Source organism: Hermetia illucens, chromosome 2 (genome assembly GCF_905115235.1).
Source record: "Hermetia illucens chromosome 2, iHerIll2.2.curated.20191125, whole genome shotgun sequence".
NCBI classification, from domain to species: domain Eukaryota; kingdom Metazoa; phylum Arthropoda; class Insecta; order Diptera; family Stratiomyidae; genus Hermetia; species Hermetia illucens.
Genome location: NC_051850.1, coordinates 128,113,087 through 128,127,626, shown reverse-complemented (window position 1 = coordinate 128,127,626; position 14,540 = coordinate 128,113,087). Strand labels below are relative to the sequence as shown.

At 45.4% G+C, this 14,540-nt stretch overlaps 1 protein-coding gene across 1 annotated transcript in view; it reads left to right on the top strand.

Moving 5' to 3' along the window:
- The first annotated feature begins 11,258 nt into the window (after positions 1-11,258).
- The window catches only part of LOC119649333, a 157,447-nt gene continuing 154,165 nt past the window's right edge, over positions 11,259-14,540 (top strand). Inside the window, exon 1 of the mRNA XM_038051437.1 lies at positions 11,259-12,310. Within this exon, the coding sequence (XP_037907365.1) occupies positions 11,849-12,310 (462 nt within the window). The 5' untranslated portion in view covers positions 11,259-11,848. The remainder of the gene's footprint in view (positions 12,311-14,540) is intronic.

The following is a 14,540-nucleotide window of genomic DNA, read 5'->3' as shown; positions in this document are numbered from 1 at the left end:
CTTTTTTTCAAATCTTCAAAAGACACTGGTCACCAGTGTGTGAAATTTGTACTTACTAAAACCAACCGCCGACACCCTCCCACGGAACTACCATAAAGTATTATATCACGGGGCGGAGTCAACTCACTGCAGCTTGGCCAACTTTCTTCTATACAGCACGTGAACTCTGCCTTTCGCAGTTTGTTCTGGATAGATGCGATCATGCAGTTGACCGCATCCCCATCCTCTTGACGTGCCACCATTTTTGGCACTAGACTTTCTGATACGGCACCTTTCCAAGAGTCTCATGTAGATTCCACCTTTCTTCCTCAAGTCTTGGACAGCTCTCCATTGCACTTTGTACAATCGGGTGAGGTCTCCAGTTTAGACCTGTGCAGATATTGGTGATATCTTCTGTACCCCGTGAAAAACCGAGTGAGATTATAATTAATCTCACCATGTCGTCTCTCCAACCACTCCTTGATGGCAGGAATGAGCCTATGAGTTCAGAAACCCTTTCCCGGGCGTTCCCACTGCTCTTGTCATCTATTTACGGATCTCTCCCTCCCAGCGTTCTTCGTCTGCAATAAGGGGGACATTGGCTTCGCATCGTATATTTTTACCATCTCATCTGCCAAGACGTCAATCGGCATCATTCCAGAGATGACGAATGCTGCATCACTTGAGACAGTCCTGAAGAGTGAGGATATTCTCAGGGCTGTCCTCCTGTAGCCTGCATCAATTTGTTAGTGTTATCTGACGCTTCCGCTCCAAACTGAGGTCGCATAGAGCATGATTGAAGTCACCACTCTGACTATAAGCAACCTCAAAAGTATACCATGGCCCTCCCACGCTCGGAACAATTCTTGCCAGGGTCATACTTGCAGTGGATGATTTGTCGTAAACGTACTGCAAGTGCTGCTTATAACTGAGCTTCCTGTATATCCCCACTCCCAAGTATTTGATGGTCGGCTGGGAAGTGACGGTATGATTCCCGATTTTAATACAGGCGGTTAGTGATGAGGACCGCTTCCGTTTTTCTCTCAGCATGTGTCAGACCAGAGCTCTCTAGCCAACTTTTAAGAGCACTGATTTCCTGGCCTGAGCATAATTCAGCATCTTCGAGATACTTTGCGACAACAACCAACCAACCAACCAGCGTCAGCATAACCGTAGGAAGATTAAGTACACCATTGTATATGATGTTCTGCAGTAGTGGGCCCAATACGGAGCTCCGCGGAAACAACGTACTCCTGAGTTTCGTCATCGGTGTCATACCACAGCCTTCTTTTAGCTAAATAACTATCGACGATAGTATCGAAATAGGTGGGAATATCAACTTTCGCTAGGGATTTCCGTATTAAATTCCATTTAGCCGAATTGAATGCATTTTTCACGTCCAGTGTTACTATCCTGCAATATTTGCTGGCACTACCCTTTCCATAAATTGCATCTACGACTAAGCCAGTAACCAGTTTGATGGCATCAATGGTTGATCTGGCTTTACGGAACCCATACTGCCGATCTGAAAGTCCGCCTTGGCTCTCAACAGCCGTGAGTAATCTATTATAGATTACCCGCTCTAACACTTTCACCTCAGTAACAAAAGGACATATGGGTTTGAATGAGAATGGTTCACCTGGAGGTTTACCAGGCTTAGGCGGAAGTATCAACGGTCCACTTCATCATTTTACCCGTCATTTGGTCTTTTACTGAAGAATGAGCACCTCCTAGGCACCCCTTGCGTCAAGAACAAGACTATCAAGCATTTGCTTTACACATATACACCACTTATTTTCCCCCACACAAAGTCATTGGCTGCTTGACTTACAGTACATTGTATTATCTGTCGACCGCAGGCCACCGTGTCAGTTTCCATACGGTTCACTTATGATGGCGATTTCCATCCCAGATTCGAACGTGGTCTGCTAGCGACCCTACAATGATTTTTTCATTGCAGACAGCAGCTTCCTAAATTGCGGACATTTAACACTTCCGGCAATATAACGGTTATCCTGCCACTCTTTTACTTCGTACAACAGGCATTTGGGGTCCCTATTGCACTCGCTGGATATATGGCCTTTCTCCTCAAACTTTCTGCATCGATGTCGCTGGTCCATGCCTTCGCGAACTGCCCAAACATGAGGCATTTCAAGCAAAGGTAAAACGGCGGAGTTTCGTGATTCAGAAAAAGCAGCTAAAACGCAAACCAAGCGAATTGTCGACGGTTCTAATAATTTCATAGAAGGTTTAAGTATAAAAATCAGTTTACATTAATTCAAATGGACTACGTTTAAGAATTTCTTGAAAATTATCGCTACAATGGTCGGAAACTACTATAGTTAACAGTGATTAAGAAAAATGTGCGATTGGAAAACTAGAGACCCATGGTTTCAATCACGGAACGAAATTTTATTGACACAAATGTTTTGCCGGTGAATTTGACGGGTTTTATACTTTACCAATGGTTAATTTCATTTCTTAGTCAATGATTGTATGTTCAAGGAGATCGTTTCGCTTCCTTTTTCTTCATCCTAAAAGAATATCTGAGGAAAAAAAGAACGCGCAATAATAGATCAGATTGCTGCGTTATAAAATTTGAGAAAACATTTACTAATTTTTGAATATTGGAGCAAAGTTTGGTTGACGCACTTTACGTGTCGAGTTCCTACCAAGCGACGAGTTTTCTATTTCCCTTCGTTTATTGTTTTTTTTAAATCCGGTGCGGACCCACGCATCGGAAAAGACACGGTAATTTTGTACTTATACACGTGAGGGATTAAAGTGCTTAAAGGAAGCCCCCACATTCCCAAGCCTGGATAACACTGAGGCGTGGAAGAACGTGTCAACCGAGCACTTTGATGGAGCTTCAGTATTTGCGCGTGGACCTTCACGGTCGATTTCGCAAACTTTTTAGGTTTCCGGGATAGCTCTCACCTCTAGGTCGTTCTCGGCCACTTAGGATAATCGTCTGATCCTCCTACTTTGTTTAGGTTCATTACAACCTCTTTATTGAAGTTTGTTCTCTTAAACGGCAAACAACCCATCCAATGCGAACTTTTGCGGCCGCCAACAACTGCTGGCGCTTATCGGCGATATTCAACTTTCGCATGCCACCCTCTCCACCACCCATACCAAAAACGAATTAAATCCCGCTAGATTGTGATTTTCTTACAGTGTGCGGCAGCAATAGTTCTTAGGATATAAATTTTAACGAAACACGGAGGGACTTTAACACAGTTACCACTTTTTTACACTTTTTTTGTTTACTAATTCAATAGAGCTGATACGTTTCGAGCGGAACAGTTTTTGTAAGCTGAAACCGTGCGCGGATTTCATTGTCATAGCTGTTATTGGTTGTGATTTATGATCTTAGATAGGAGAAATTTTCAACGATCTGAATGAAGGCAATTCGTACGTCTCGGGTATTTCTTCTCATGATGTCGATATCATCAGCATAGGCCAGTAGTTGGGTGGACTTGAAGCATCGCGGAGCACTTTTTGCTTGGATTTGCTTGCGCAGACCACTTACGAATCCGCGATGGAATGCGACGCCGATTCCACCAGTCACCAAACACGAGCTGCTGAAGATCTGCAGTCGAATAGGCGACAGGAAAGCCCCGGGTCTAGACGGCATACCGAATAAAGCCCTGAAAATTGCCATCAAATGTAGACCGGATATGTTCGCGGAGCTGTTCGAAGCGTGCATGTCCGAGGGTATGTTTCCTGCACCATGGAAGCGGCAGAAGCTGGTGCTGCTGCCTAAGGCTAGCAAACCTTCAGGGGAAACGTCCCCTGTGTAGCCTTCTAGACAGTATGGGGGAAATGTTGGAGCGGGTAATTTATAATAGATTAGGCCTTTCAGATCGGCAGTATGGGTTCCGTGAAGCCAGATCAACCGTTGGTGCCATCAAAATGGTTAGCCGAAAATGCAGTTCATGGAAGGGGTTGTACCAGCAAATATTGAGTGGTGGTAACCCTGGATGTGAGGAATGCATTCATGCTAATTGCAACGTTATACGAAAGTCTCTGGCAACGGTTGGTGTCCCCATCTACCTCGCCGTTATTGTCGATAGCTACTTGATGATGCACTTAACCAGGAGGCCACGATGGTGGGTTACGCCGACGATACAGCACTGGTTGTGGTCCCAAAGCATCTGGAAAATGCTGAGTTGCACTCAAGCGAAAAAATCACTGTTGTTCAGGCTTGGTTAGAGAGTGCTGGACTTGCACTTGCGGAGGAAAAGACGGAAGCGGTCCTCATCACTAAGCGCCCCATTAGAATCGGTAATCGTATCATCACTTCCAAGCCGGCCATCAAACACTTGAGAGTCTAAAGTGTGTTCTGCCTTCAAGATCGTCTCAGATGATGCAGCTCTTGTGATCTCGGGAATGATACCGATTGACATCCTGGCAACCAAGATGATGAACATAGATCACACCAGGTCCACCTCTCCCTTATCGCAGGTGAAAAAAGCCGAAAGGGAGAAGTCCCTGAGCAGATGGCAGCAGCGATGGGACCATTCAGGAAAGGGTCGTTGGACATACAGGGTGAATCATTCCATCGGGGAGTGGCTGGAGAGAAAGCATAGTGAGATCAATTATAATCTCACCGAGTTTCTCACCGGGGAGTGTGTCGGGGGTGGTTTTATTGGGTAAATATCCCACTCTCTGTCGCACGACAGGCCAGAGTTTTCTGAAGACTTCCGCCACCTTAAAAAAGACAATCAAACAGGCAAAGAGACAGACGGACAGGCAGGGGTGATAACATCCAATCACCACGACGAAGTACAGATATATGCGAACGAGACTATACGGACGATGAAGTCTTGGCTTAAAGATCACGGGCTGGAGTTTGCCGAATACAAGACGGAGTTGGTGCGGAAACAGAAAACTGTTGAAATTTGTATCGAAGCGCATGTTGTTAGCTCTCAGCTATCGCTGAAATACAGCGAACGATTACTCTTAGCGCGAGTCGTCAGCTCTGTACCGCGGCACCGCGTCGGGAATAAAATTCGAAGAAAATCGCAGGCAGCTTCAAGCTGCTTATCGGTTAACCGCTCTCTAAACATGTTGTGCCTACTGAACAATATCTTGTGAGGCGGCATGTGTGATTGCGGGGATGATCTTGGTGGATATTCTAACCGATGAGGCAAGTCGTCTGTACGAGAATCAGGAAGCGAGCCTAAACAAGCAAAGTGATCGTATGCGGTTATTAACTGCATGGCAAACAGCATGGGACCAGGCGGAGAATGGCCGGTGGACACACAGGCTTATCCCAGACATAAGTATGTGGACTATGCGGAACCACGGTGAGACGAGTTACGATCTGACTGAGTTCTTAACCGGACACGGTTGATACAGGAATTACCTCCATAGGTTCGGTCTAGGTGAATGGCCCAATTGTCCTACATGCGCTGTTAAGGTGTAGCTAAAAATGCAGAACACATTCTCTTCGTCCGCCCTAGATTTGAAAGCTCAAGGAGAAAGCTTAAAACAGAGCTAAATACCCGTTTAACCGTGGAAAGTCTGGTAAGGTACATGGTGCAATCAAATACAGCATGGGATGCGCTAGTTGCAATGGTGAAACAGATCCACCAGCAGCTAAAAGCAGCAGAAGCGCAGCGAAGATATAGAAGGGAAGTTACTGCAATTAACGCTGCAAAGCGGTAGCAGCACGTTTAAAGTGAACAGCTAAGAACTGAACAGCCCCGCGAAGCAATACCAGAACGCCGGTCCCGCGGGGAGAATGTAGAGAAAATATGGGAGGTTTTAGTCGGTAGGAGTCCGGCTTGCGTGTCCCAGATACCAGTTGGATGCGATGGATTTCCCCCAGCCAAAAAAAAAAAAGAAAAAAGCAGGCAGAAGCTGGCTATACAGCGAAGCAAGAGGGACTGCTTCAAGCAGCTCTCCCCCTGGCCCATGGGGAAGCGCCCATAGGGTTGTAATATGGAGATTTAGATATCAGCAGCTCCAAAAATTACATGTCCCAATATTCTACTAAAAATAGTTCAGGGTTTGTTCCCTCAGGAGAACAGAAGGGGTTACAGTCTACGTACATCTTTAGGGCTGTAATACCCCAGTAACGAAGCAAGAAGTATTGAAGATTTGCGATAGGCTGGGAGACAACAAAGCGCACGGCTTCGACGGCATACCATACAAAGCCCTTAGGCTGGCCGTTCAGTCGATGCCAGACATATTCGTAGAGTTGTTTGAACCATCCTTGGCTGATGGGATCTTTCCTAAGACATGGAAAATATAAAGGTTGGTGTTGTTGCCTAAACCTGGTAAGCCTCCTGGTGAACAATCTTCCTACAAGCATATATGTCTATTGGACCCTATGGGCAAAATGTTGGAGAGAATAATCCACAACGACTGTAGGCTCTGGGAGGCTTATCAGACCGACAATTTGGCTTCCGTACGGCCAGATCAACGTTCGACGCCATCAAACTGGTCACTGGTTTAGTTGAAAATGCAATGCACGGAACCGGTGGCACTAACAAATATTGTGCTGTGATTACCCTTGAAGTGCAAAATGCGTTCAACTCTGCCAGTTGGAACCTTATAAGGAGGTCATTGACAGCGATTGGTGTACCAAGTTACTTAACTGCCCTAGTCGACAGCTACTTAACAAATAGAATATACTGCCTCCGCGGGTGTTCCACAGGGCTCTCTGGTGGGACCGCTATTGTGGAACATCATGTATAATGTCCTTAATGTCCCAGTTGCTAGCGAGATAACAATGGTGGGTTACGCCGATGACATAGCGGTGATTGTTGTTGCAAAAGATCTGGCGGAAGTGCATTTTTATTCATCCGAAGCAAACATTGCTATAAAGAAGTGGCTGAAAGATGCTGGTCTTGCACTCGCGGATATAAAACAGAAGCGGTGCTTATCACGAAGCAACGTAAGGTCACCACTGCCCGTATCAGAATGGATAAGCATATCATCACCTGGCTAGACGATGCCATATTATACTCCGAGCTCCCCGAAGGGTACTCCACTTTCCGTTGTGACAGGGACCGGGATGCTTCTCGTAAGTCCACTGGCGGTGGAGTCCTAATTGCTATAAAAGATTCACTCCCCGCTGAACTCGTCTTCTCCTCCTCAGGCTTTCCTTTTGATTGTGTTGCTCTTCGTGTCTCCCCGCCCAACTTCCTCCCGTTCATTGTTTCTTGTGTTTATGTCCCCTGTGCTAGCCCTTCTCACCTGTATGAAGAATTGTTTGACAGTTTGTCTGAACTCCTTACCGTCAGATTCCCTTCCCTCTCTTTCTTCCTTTGTGGAGATTTCAACCTCCCCATGCTCAACTGGCCTAATCATCCTAGTCTTCCAATTCTTTCCAACAACCTCTCCCATTCTTCCCTCCCACTTTCTTCCTTTATGTATACTTGCTCTGCCCTGAATTTCAACACCACCAAAAACTCCTTGGGCCGCACTCTCGATCTCTTCCTTTCCAACCTCCCCGAGCGCCACCTCTCTTTATTTCCTGGCACATCCCCGTATGTAAAAACCGACGCTCACCATCCCGCGGTTGAATTTGAAGCGGAGCTCCCTCGTTCAAAACCCAAAACCAAGCGTAAACCCACTAAGTTCAACTTCCGCAAAGCCAATTTTGACGTTCTGAACTCAGCTTTAGCGTCTTTCAACTGGGTTCATGTTTTAAGTAATTCATCGTGTGATCAAACTCTTAACACCTTCTACAATATCCTCTCTGATCTCCTCTCCTGTTATGTCCCTTCTTCCCCTCCCTGCCTACGTTCTTTCCCAACTTGGTTCACAACGGAACTTCATATTAACATGCGCTTGAAACATACACTGAGGAAGAAGTTTCGGGCTTCTAAAAATGACGCCGACCTTGCTCACTTTAAAGCTATACGATCCACTGTGAAGTCAACGGTCAGAAAGGCGCGTAAAAGGTACCTATTGAGCGTCGAAGCCGCCCTTGCCCGCGGTAACTTAAAACTCTTTTGGTCTCATGCTCGCAACTCTCGTAATCCAACTCATTCTGTCCCTTCTTCTATCAGCTTCGCTGACTCCACTGCCAACTCCCCACAACAATCCTGCGACCTTCTCTGCACCTACTTCTCTTCAGTGTTTTCTCCCTCGAGCCCTTCACCCTCCACACCTTTCATAACCACAGACTGCTCCGAATCACTAGCCATTCCTCTCCTTACGCCTTCCTTGGTTGAGTTCCTCATTGGTAACCTTGACCCCAATGTCGGACCTGGCCCCGATGGGCTTCCTAATCTCTTCCTCCTTAACTGTAGAAAACACATTTCCCTCCCCCTGTGTATAATATACAACAAAAGTCTAGACGAATGCTACTTTCCCCGTCTCTGGAAAGAGGCCCTTATCATTCCTATCCTCAAGAGCGGAGACCCTTCCCTTGCTGTGAACTGCCGCCCCATTTCTCTTCTCTCTTCTCTTGCTCCAAAATCCTAGAAAGATACGTCAACGACTGGTTGACCGCGCACTTCGGTCACCTCATTGTCAAAGAGCAGCATGGTTTCGTGAAACATAGATCAACGGCTTCAAATCTTCTGGTCTTTACCAACTTTGTTGCTAAACGCTTGAATTCACGACAGGAGGTACATGCTGTTTATACTGATTTCTCCAAAGCCTTTGACACCGTTGACCATAACATTCTCCTCTCTAAACTTTCTTCGCTAGAGTTCCCTCCCTCAGTCATCTCCTGGCTTTCCTCCTATCTCTCATACCGTTCCTGCAAAGTTTCTTTTCATGGTCACTCATCTCGTTCCTTCTCTTCTTCCTCTGGTGTTCCCTAAGGCTCTACACTTGGCCCCTTCCTCTTCCTGTTTTTTATCAATGACCTCGCCTCCATCCTCACCTGTCCGTATTTGCTTTACGCAGACGACCTCCAATTGTTTGCCTCTGTTTCCTCTCCATTGGACTGTGCTCTCTTACAATCCAACCTTGATAATTTAGCCCGTTGGTGTTCGGTCAACAAGCTAACACTGAATGTCAACAAATGCCACTGGATGCGCTATTCCCTGAAACCCTCCCCATCATCCTTTTCTTATTCTCTCAGTGGTCAACCCCTTTCACTACTAACCTCCTTCAAAGACCTGGGTGTAATATTCGACGATAAACTTCGTTTCAATTCCCACTTCGTTGACATCATCAATAGAGCTTCCAAAATGTCTGGTTTTATCTTACGTTCCTCGTCCGACTTTTCCTCAATCCAGCCCTCCTTAACACTCTTCAATTCCCTTGTCAAAAACATCCTTGAATACTGCTCTGTAGTCTGGTCCCCCTACGGCATCCGTGACGGCCGCGCTCTTGAAGCTGTACAACGCAAATTCACCCGGACCCTCTTTTACAAAAAGAACCTTCCACGGGTTGATTATCCGTCACGACTCCGCACCCTCAATCTCCCCTCCCTACAGCAACGCCGTATTTTCCTTGATATGTGTACTCTTTTCAAACTCTGCAATGGTCTGATGGACTGCTCCGCCAACTCGGATATTACTCTCCGTATCGCCTCGTCTCATGACACACGTAATGCGGACATTTTTGATGTGCCCTTCGCCGAGCTCGAGATTTACTTTCACTCTCCGATCCCGAGGTTTTGCCGGTCGTACAATGCCCTACAGCTTGGTTCATTTGACTCTATGTCCCTCTCTAGCTTTAAGCGCAAAATATGTCATTTACTTGCTCCTCCCTCTGAGGACAATATGTAATAAGAAATTTGCTTTCTGTGTATTGTCCTCATTAAATAAATAAATAAATCACTATAAAGCCAGCATTGGAGTGATGATAGATGCGAGGCTGAATTTCAAGCAGCGCTTACAAAACGTTTGAACCAAGGCGTCCAATGTTAGCATGGCCTTGGCAAGGATGATGCCAAATGTTGGAGGTCCGCGATGCACTCGTAGACTGCTTATAGCTAAAGCGAAGAGTTCTATACTGCTTTACACAGCGCGAATTTGGTCAATTGCATTGTATACCGCATGCAATGCTCAAAAGATGAGTGCGGTGTATAGAAAGACCGCCCTAACATCTCGGATGAAGCGGCCTATGCAGTAGCCGGAATTGACATTTTGGCCGATGAGATGGTATGATGGAGCTGATTCTTCCTCTGATCCGCAATTGAAAACGCCGAAAGGAAGGAATCTTTAAGCAGGGGGCAGTAACGGTGGGAACAGGCAAAAAAGGATCGATGGAACCACAGATTGATTCCCAGCATCAAGGTGTGGATGCAGAGAACGCATGGTGAGATCATAGTTTATCTCACCATGCGTTCTCTACCTCACACAGTGTCTCACCGGACATGACGCTTACCGTAAATACCCCTATAGGTTTACACTGGACAGGTTACCCAACTGTCCCAGCTGCGACGATATTCCGGAGCACCCGGAGCATGTTTTCTTCCATTGTCCTAGATTCGCTGAGGAAAGGCAGAGCCTAGAAGAGACATTGGGAGGAACACTAGCAGTGGAAAATATAATAGGAAAAATGCTTGCATGCCAGGGGAGCTGGAATGCAGTAAACGACATGGTAGGGCAGATTCAGTGCAGATTAAGTGAGGCGGAGGAGGCGACAAAGGCGCGGTTGTGAATGCAATCGATGGGCGAAGGGAGAGGCTAGAGCCATGCCCACCCCGCGACGAAATATCTTGTGGTGGTTCCGCGGGGAAGAGGACAGGAGTTAGAGGGTGCTTTTAGTGGGTAAAAATTCCACACGCTGGAGCATGGGTATCACAGACAGACAGACATTAAACCGGTTTCGTTTTACGCAAAACCTTAAAAATGGAAAACTCTGGGTCTGTATTCCTTCCACGGCATTTGCCTTTTCACAGCAGAAGAAAAACAAATACGAATACTTCATACTCAATGAAAATTTATTTTTGAAAAATGCTATACTTGGGATCACGTCAATTTTATTCCACACACGAGATCGCTTCCCATGCATGAAGACCTGATTCAGTCGGAACCCCCGCACTCAAGCACCTGAATAATTGCCTGCACTCCCTCTCTTACCTGTAATTGGCTCGCAATCGGTGGGAAATTCTCACTCTCTCCTGGGAAATCTCTTGGGAAAATCGTGCACTGATAGGCAAGAATGCGAAACGTGCCGTTGCAGTGCACGTGCTCGCTGGCCGGTGCATGGGAGTTGCACTCACCGGGCCGTAGCAGTGTTGCTATTTGCGTGAGTCAAATGAGTGCTCATTAAAAAAACTCACGGATTGCTAATTCCACCGATGTCAATTTCATTTGAATTTTATTTTTCTTTCAGGATAACACATCTCGTAGGCAAATTTTATAAGGGGAATTAGAAACTGTTTTTATTTATGCCTCCGCGACTATTTTCTTCCACCTCCAAGTTACCATTCTAGATTATAACTTCTTCAGCACGAGCGGTAGCCCGGGCAAGACCCATGCTGGAAAAGAAATTGGCCGCAGCCACAGAGGCTGATGGCGACCCAACTCAATTCCAGTTCAACGCTCGAAGCTGCGAGTCTGCTCGTCGTGTGTTTCCGCGTACGTTTTCCGCGTATGCTCCGGCGTTCAGTTGACAATTGGACGATTTCCGCGGCGCCGGGTGTAAAATTGTGCATTTTCCGTTTGTTGTTGATTTCACGGGACAGTGTTTTCTGTCGGTAGTCTGCGTGGGAATTGTGACGGTTTTCAGTTATATCGCGTCGACCTTGTGAATTTCGGTTTCAGACGAATTTTCGCGTTCCTGGAAAATGTGCAGTTTAATGTGCAACTAACAGAAGTTTTAACCCTTGCTGAGTGACGTCGTCTGGTGGAAACCCGTGTCTTGTCAGATGGAAGTGTATGAATTTGTGTCAGTTTGAAAAGTGAAGGAATTTCTTGTTTTACCCTCGCCCAGTCTGGATAAAATGGAATCAGGACTGCAAAGCAACGAAGTTCGCATCCCGAAAACAGCGACGAGCACTTCCTTCAAACTTTCCGGAGTGTTTTCCGCCCCGAAAGCTAAGGGCGAGGAGCCCGGAGGACCAGCCTCGAATCCGCCGGATTTTGATTTGGGGTCGCCGTGTCAGTATTTCAAAAGTTCGTTCGCCCGGTCGCTATCAATGCACTCGCACCAGACGAAATCCTTGGATTTCGGCGTGAATTTCGGATTATCGAGGAGTGCAACAATCCGTGAAATGACGACGACAGCCTCCGGCAAGGATGCTGCCTACTCGGACGGCGAAGATTTCGATCTCGAGTGTCCGCCCCCGTTACCGCTCAGTGAGCCGCCCTCATTGCCTGCAGCAATTGGTAATGGACAAATGGTCATGAACGGGAACAGTGCTGCGGCGCGGAACACTCGCAATGCGGCTGCAGGCAAGCTAAAGGTCAGTATCACTCTTGCTTTGCTTTGTGGAACTGGGAGGACAGGTTTCAGGTATTCAGTTTCCTAATAAGACACCTGCGTGTAAAACTGGGCCTTGTGTCATGCGGTGCGGCCGCCAAGAGATTTATTGTCTGGATGCCATTTGTCGTAGGACTGTCTGCTAGGGTAGACAGTATTAGAGCACATTGTACCACTCTTGAAGCATAACCGCCCTCGATAGTATTGTTGAGATCGAGTTAATTGAAGTATCTGCACAATTTACACACAAGTTATTGCAAAGCACTTTTACCAAAAGTCCTGTGACAGAGGAGCAAAACTGTTGCACTTTATCCTTTGCTAAAAATCAGAGAAAATAGAAGATACCTTTTACTATCTTTAAAAAATTGTATTTTAGCGCACATCGCCAAGTTAGGAAAAGACTGTGGAAACGTTTGATTTATATCAAAATTAAATTTCTGATTCATAAGCAAACGATATGAGAAATGTAGCAATTCATTCATTCAGCTTTTGTCGCCATTTATGTGAAAATTCTTGCTGGATACCTTCCTCTCTTAATATTCGATGGCGCAACAGTCCAGTCTGAACCTGATTTGACGCAATACTCATTTAAAGGAGAGTTCAAGCACACAAAATACTTTACAAGTGGTGTTTCGAAGGTTGGCGTGATTAATTAACGGGCGTGAGTGCCTTATTGCTCTAGCAACCTTTCAGCAAACCTTTCAGTAATAAAAACCGCTCATCAAGGACCCTTACATGTGCGTTGGATAAGGGAGTTCACACCCTCGATGGGACGACCCCTATCGTCCCACTCCTTTTCAGCTGTAGTGATGGCCAGGGTTGTTAAAAATTATGATTTTTTGCTTCTGAAGATTTTACTGATTAAAAAAAATCAAATAAATCATGATTTTTGTGATTGGGAAAGGTAAAGGAAGTAGAGTTCAGCTTTATTAATTTTCAACGAGGAATGATCAATAAAGACACCAATAAGGATTATTTCATTTGCGAGAGAGCATTTTTGGCGTCATTCTCGCCGACATTCAATCAGAGTCTGCTTTTATCAAAGATTCTGGGTGGCAACTTCTAAGTTCTGCTCGAACGCGTTGCATGAGATGTCGGTTTCACACTGCAAAAAACAAGGCTTGCCCCCAAAATCGTCTAACAGGTCGCTAAGAAAAACCATGGCATTTTTGGGATTGTCCTAAATTGTCATTATTGGCAGTCCGTCGGATGAATATTTCTACATTTGGTCTTTCAAATACCCTGGGCAATGAAAGGTGGCTAAATTCATATTCCTTGCTTACACAGAACCTTATTAAAATCGGTTTACTGTCTGTCACAAACATTTTGGTTATAGCAATTAGCACCAAATTTGGTTCTACCTCGAATTTAAAGGAAGCATCCCGGGTGAAGGCCATTTTTTCGCTTTTGAAGGTTTTGTGTAAAACAAAACCTTATTAAAATCGATTCAATGTCTGTCTGTCTATTTGTCACACGCACTTTTCTCCAAAACGGCTAAACCGGTCAGAACGAAATTCGGTGGACAGATGGGAACTATGAAATCCCACGCATACAGCGAGCGGCATAAATTTAGGTGGAGTTTAAAGGGGGGCTCCCCATACATGCAAAGGGGGGATTCAAAGAATTTTTTGACCAGATATAGTCGTGCAGGGTATTAAATGAAAGGTCTCGATTTGTTCTTTCGGAAGCTGACATTAGTTTTGGCTTGAATTGCAAAGTACGTGAGTAAGGAGTCAAAATGTACGCACTTAAAGTGAGACAGGAGTCATTTTCGGAATCTGCCCAACCTAAAAATCCGAAAAAATCAGAGTGGTGCGCCCAGATGAAATCTAGGTCTCAAAATATGTCCCATTCCAATATCTGCTCAAATAAACTTACTAATAGTATATTACCAACTTTTAGAAATTTACTGAAAACCACTCTTAAATTCATCCTAGGACTTCCGCATAGAGGACAATATTTCGTATATATGTGCTAAATTTCATGGAAATCTGGTCATTAACGTCAAAGTTATAGCAGTTCTAACTTAACAATTTCTCGCGAATTGACTGCTTCCAAAGCCAAGCAAATAAGATGCTGACGTCATAATTAACGGGAATAATTGACATTCGCGTGAAATATTAAAGTCGCATTTATGAAGAATCTACTTATCTGCAGTCCTTTTTAAGATTTTGTGTGAAACACTTATGTGAAATCTAATCTTCGAGAGATGT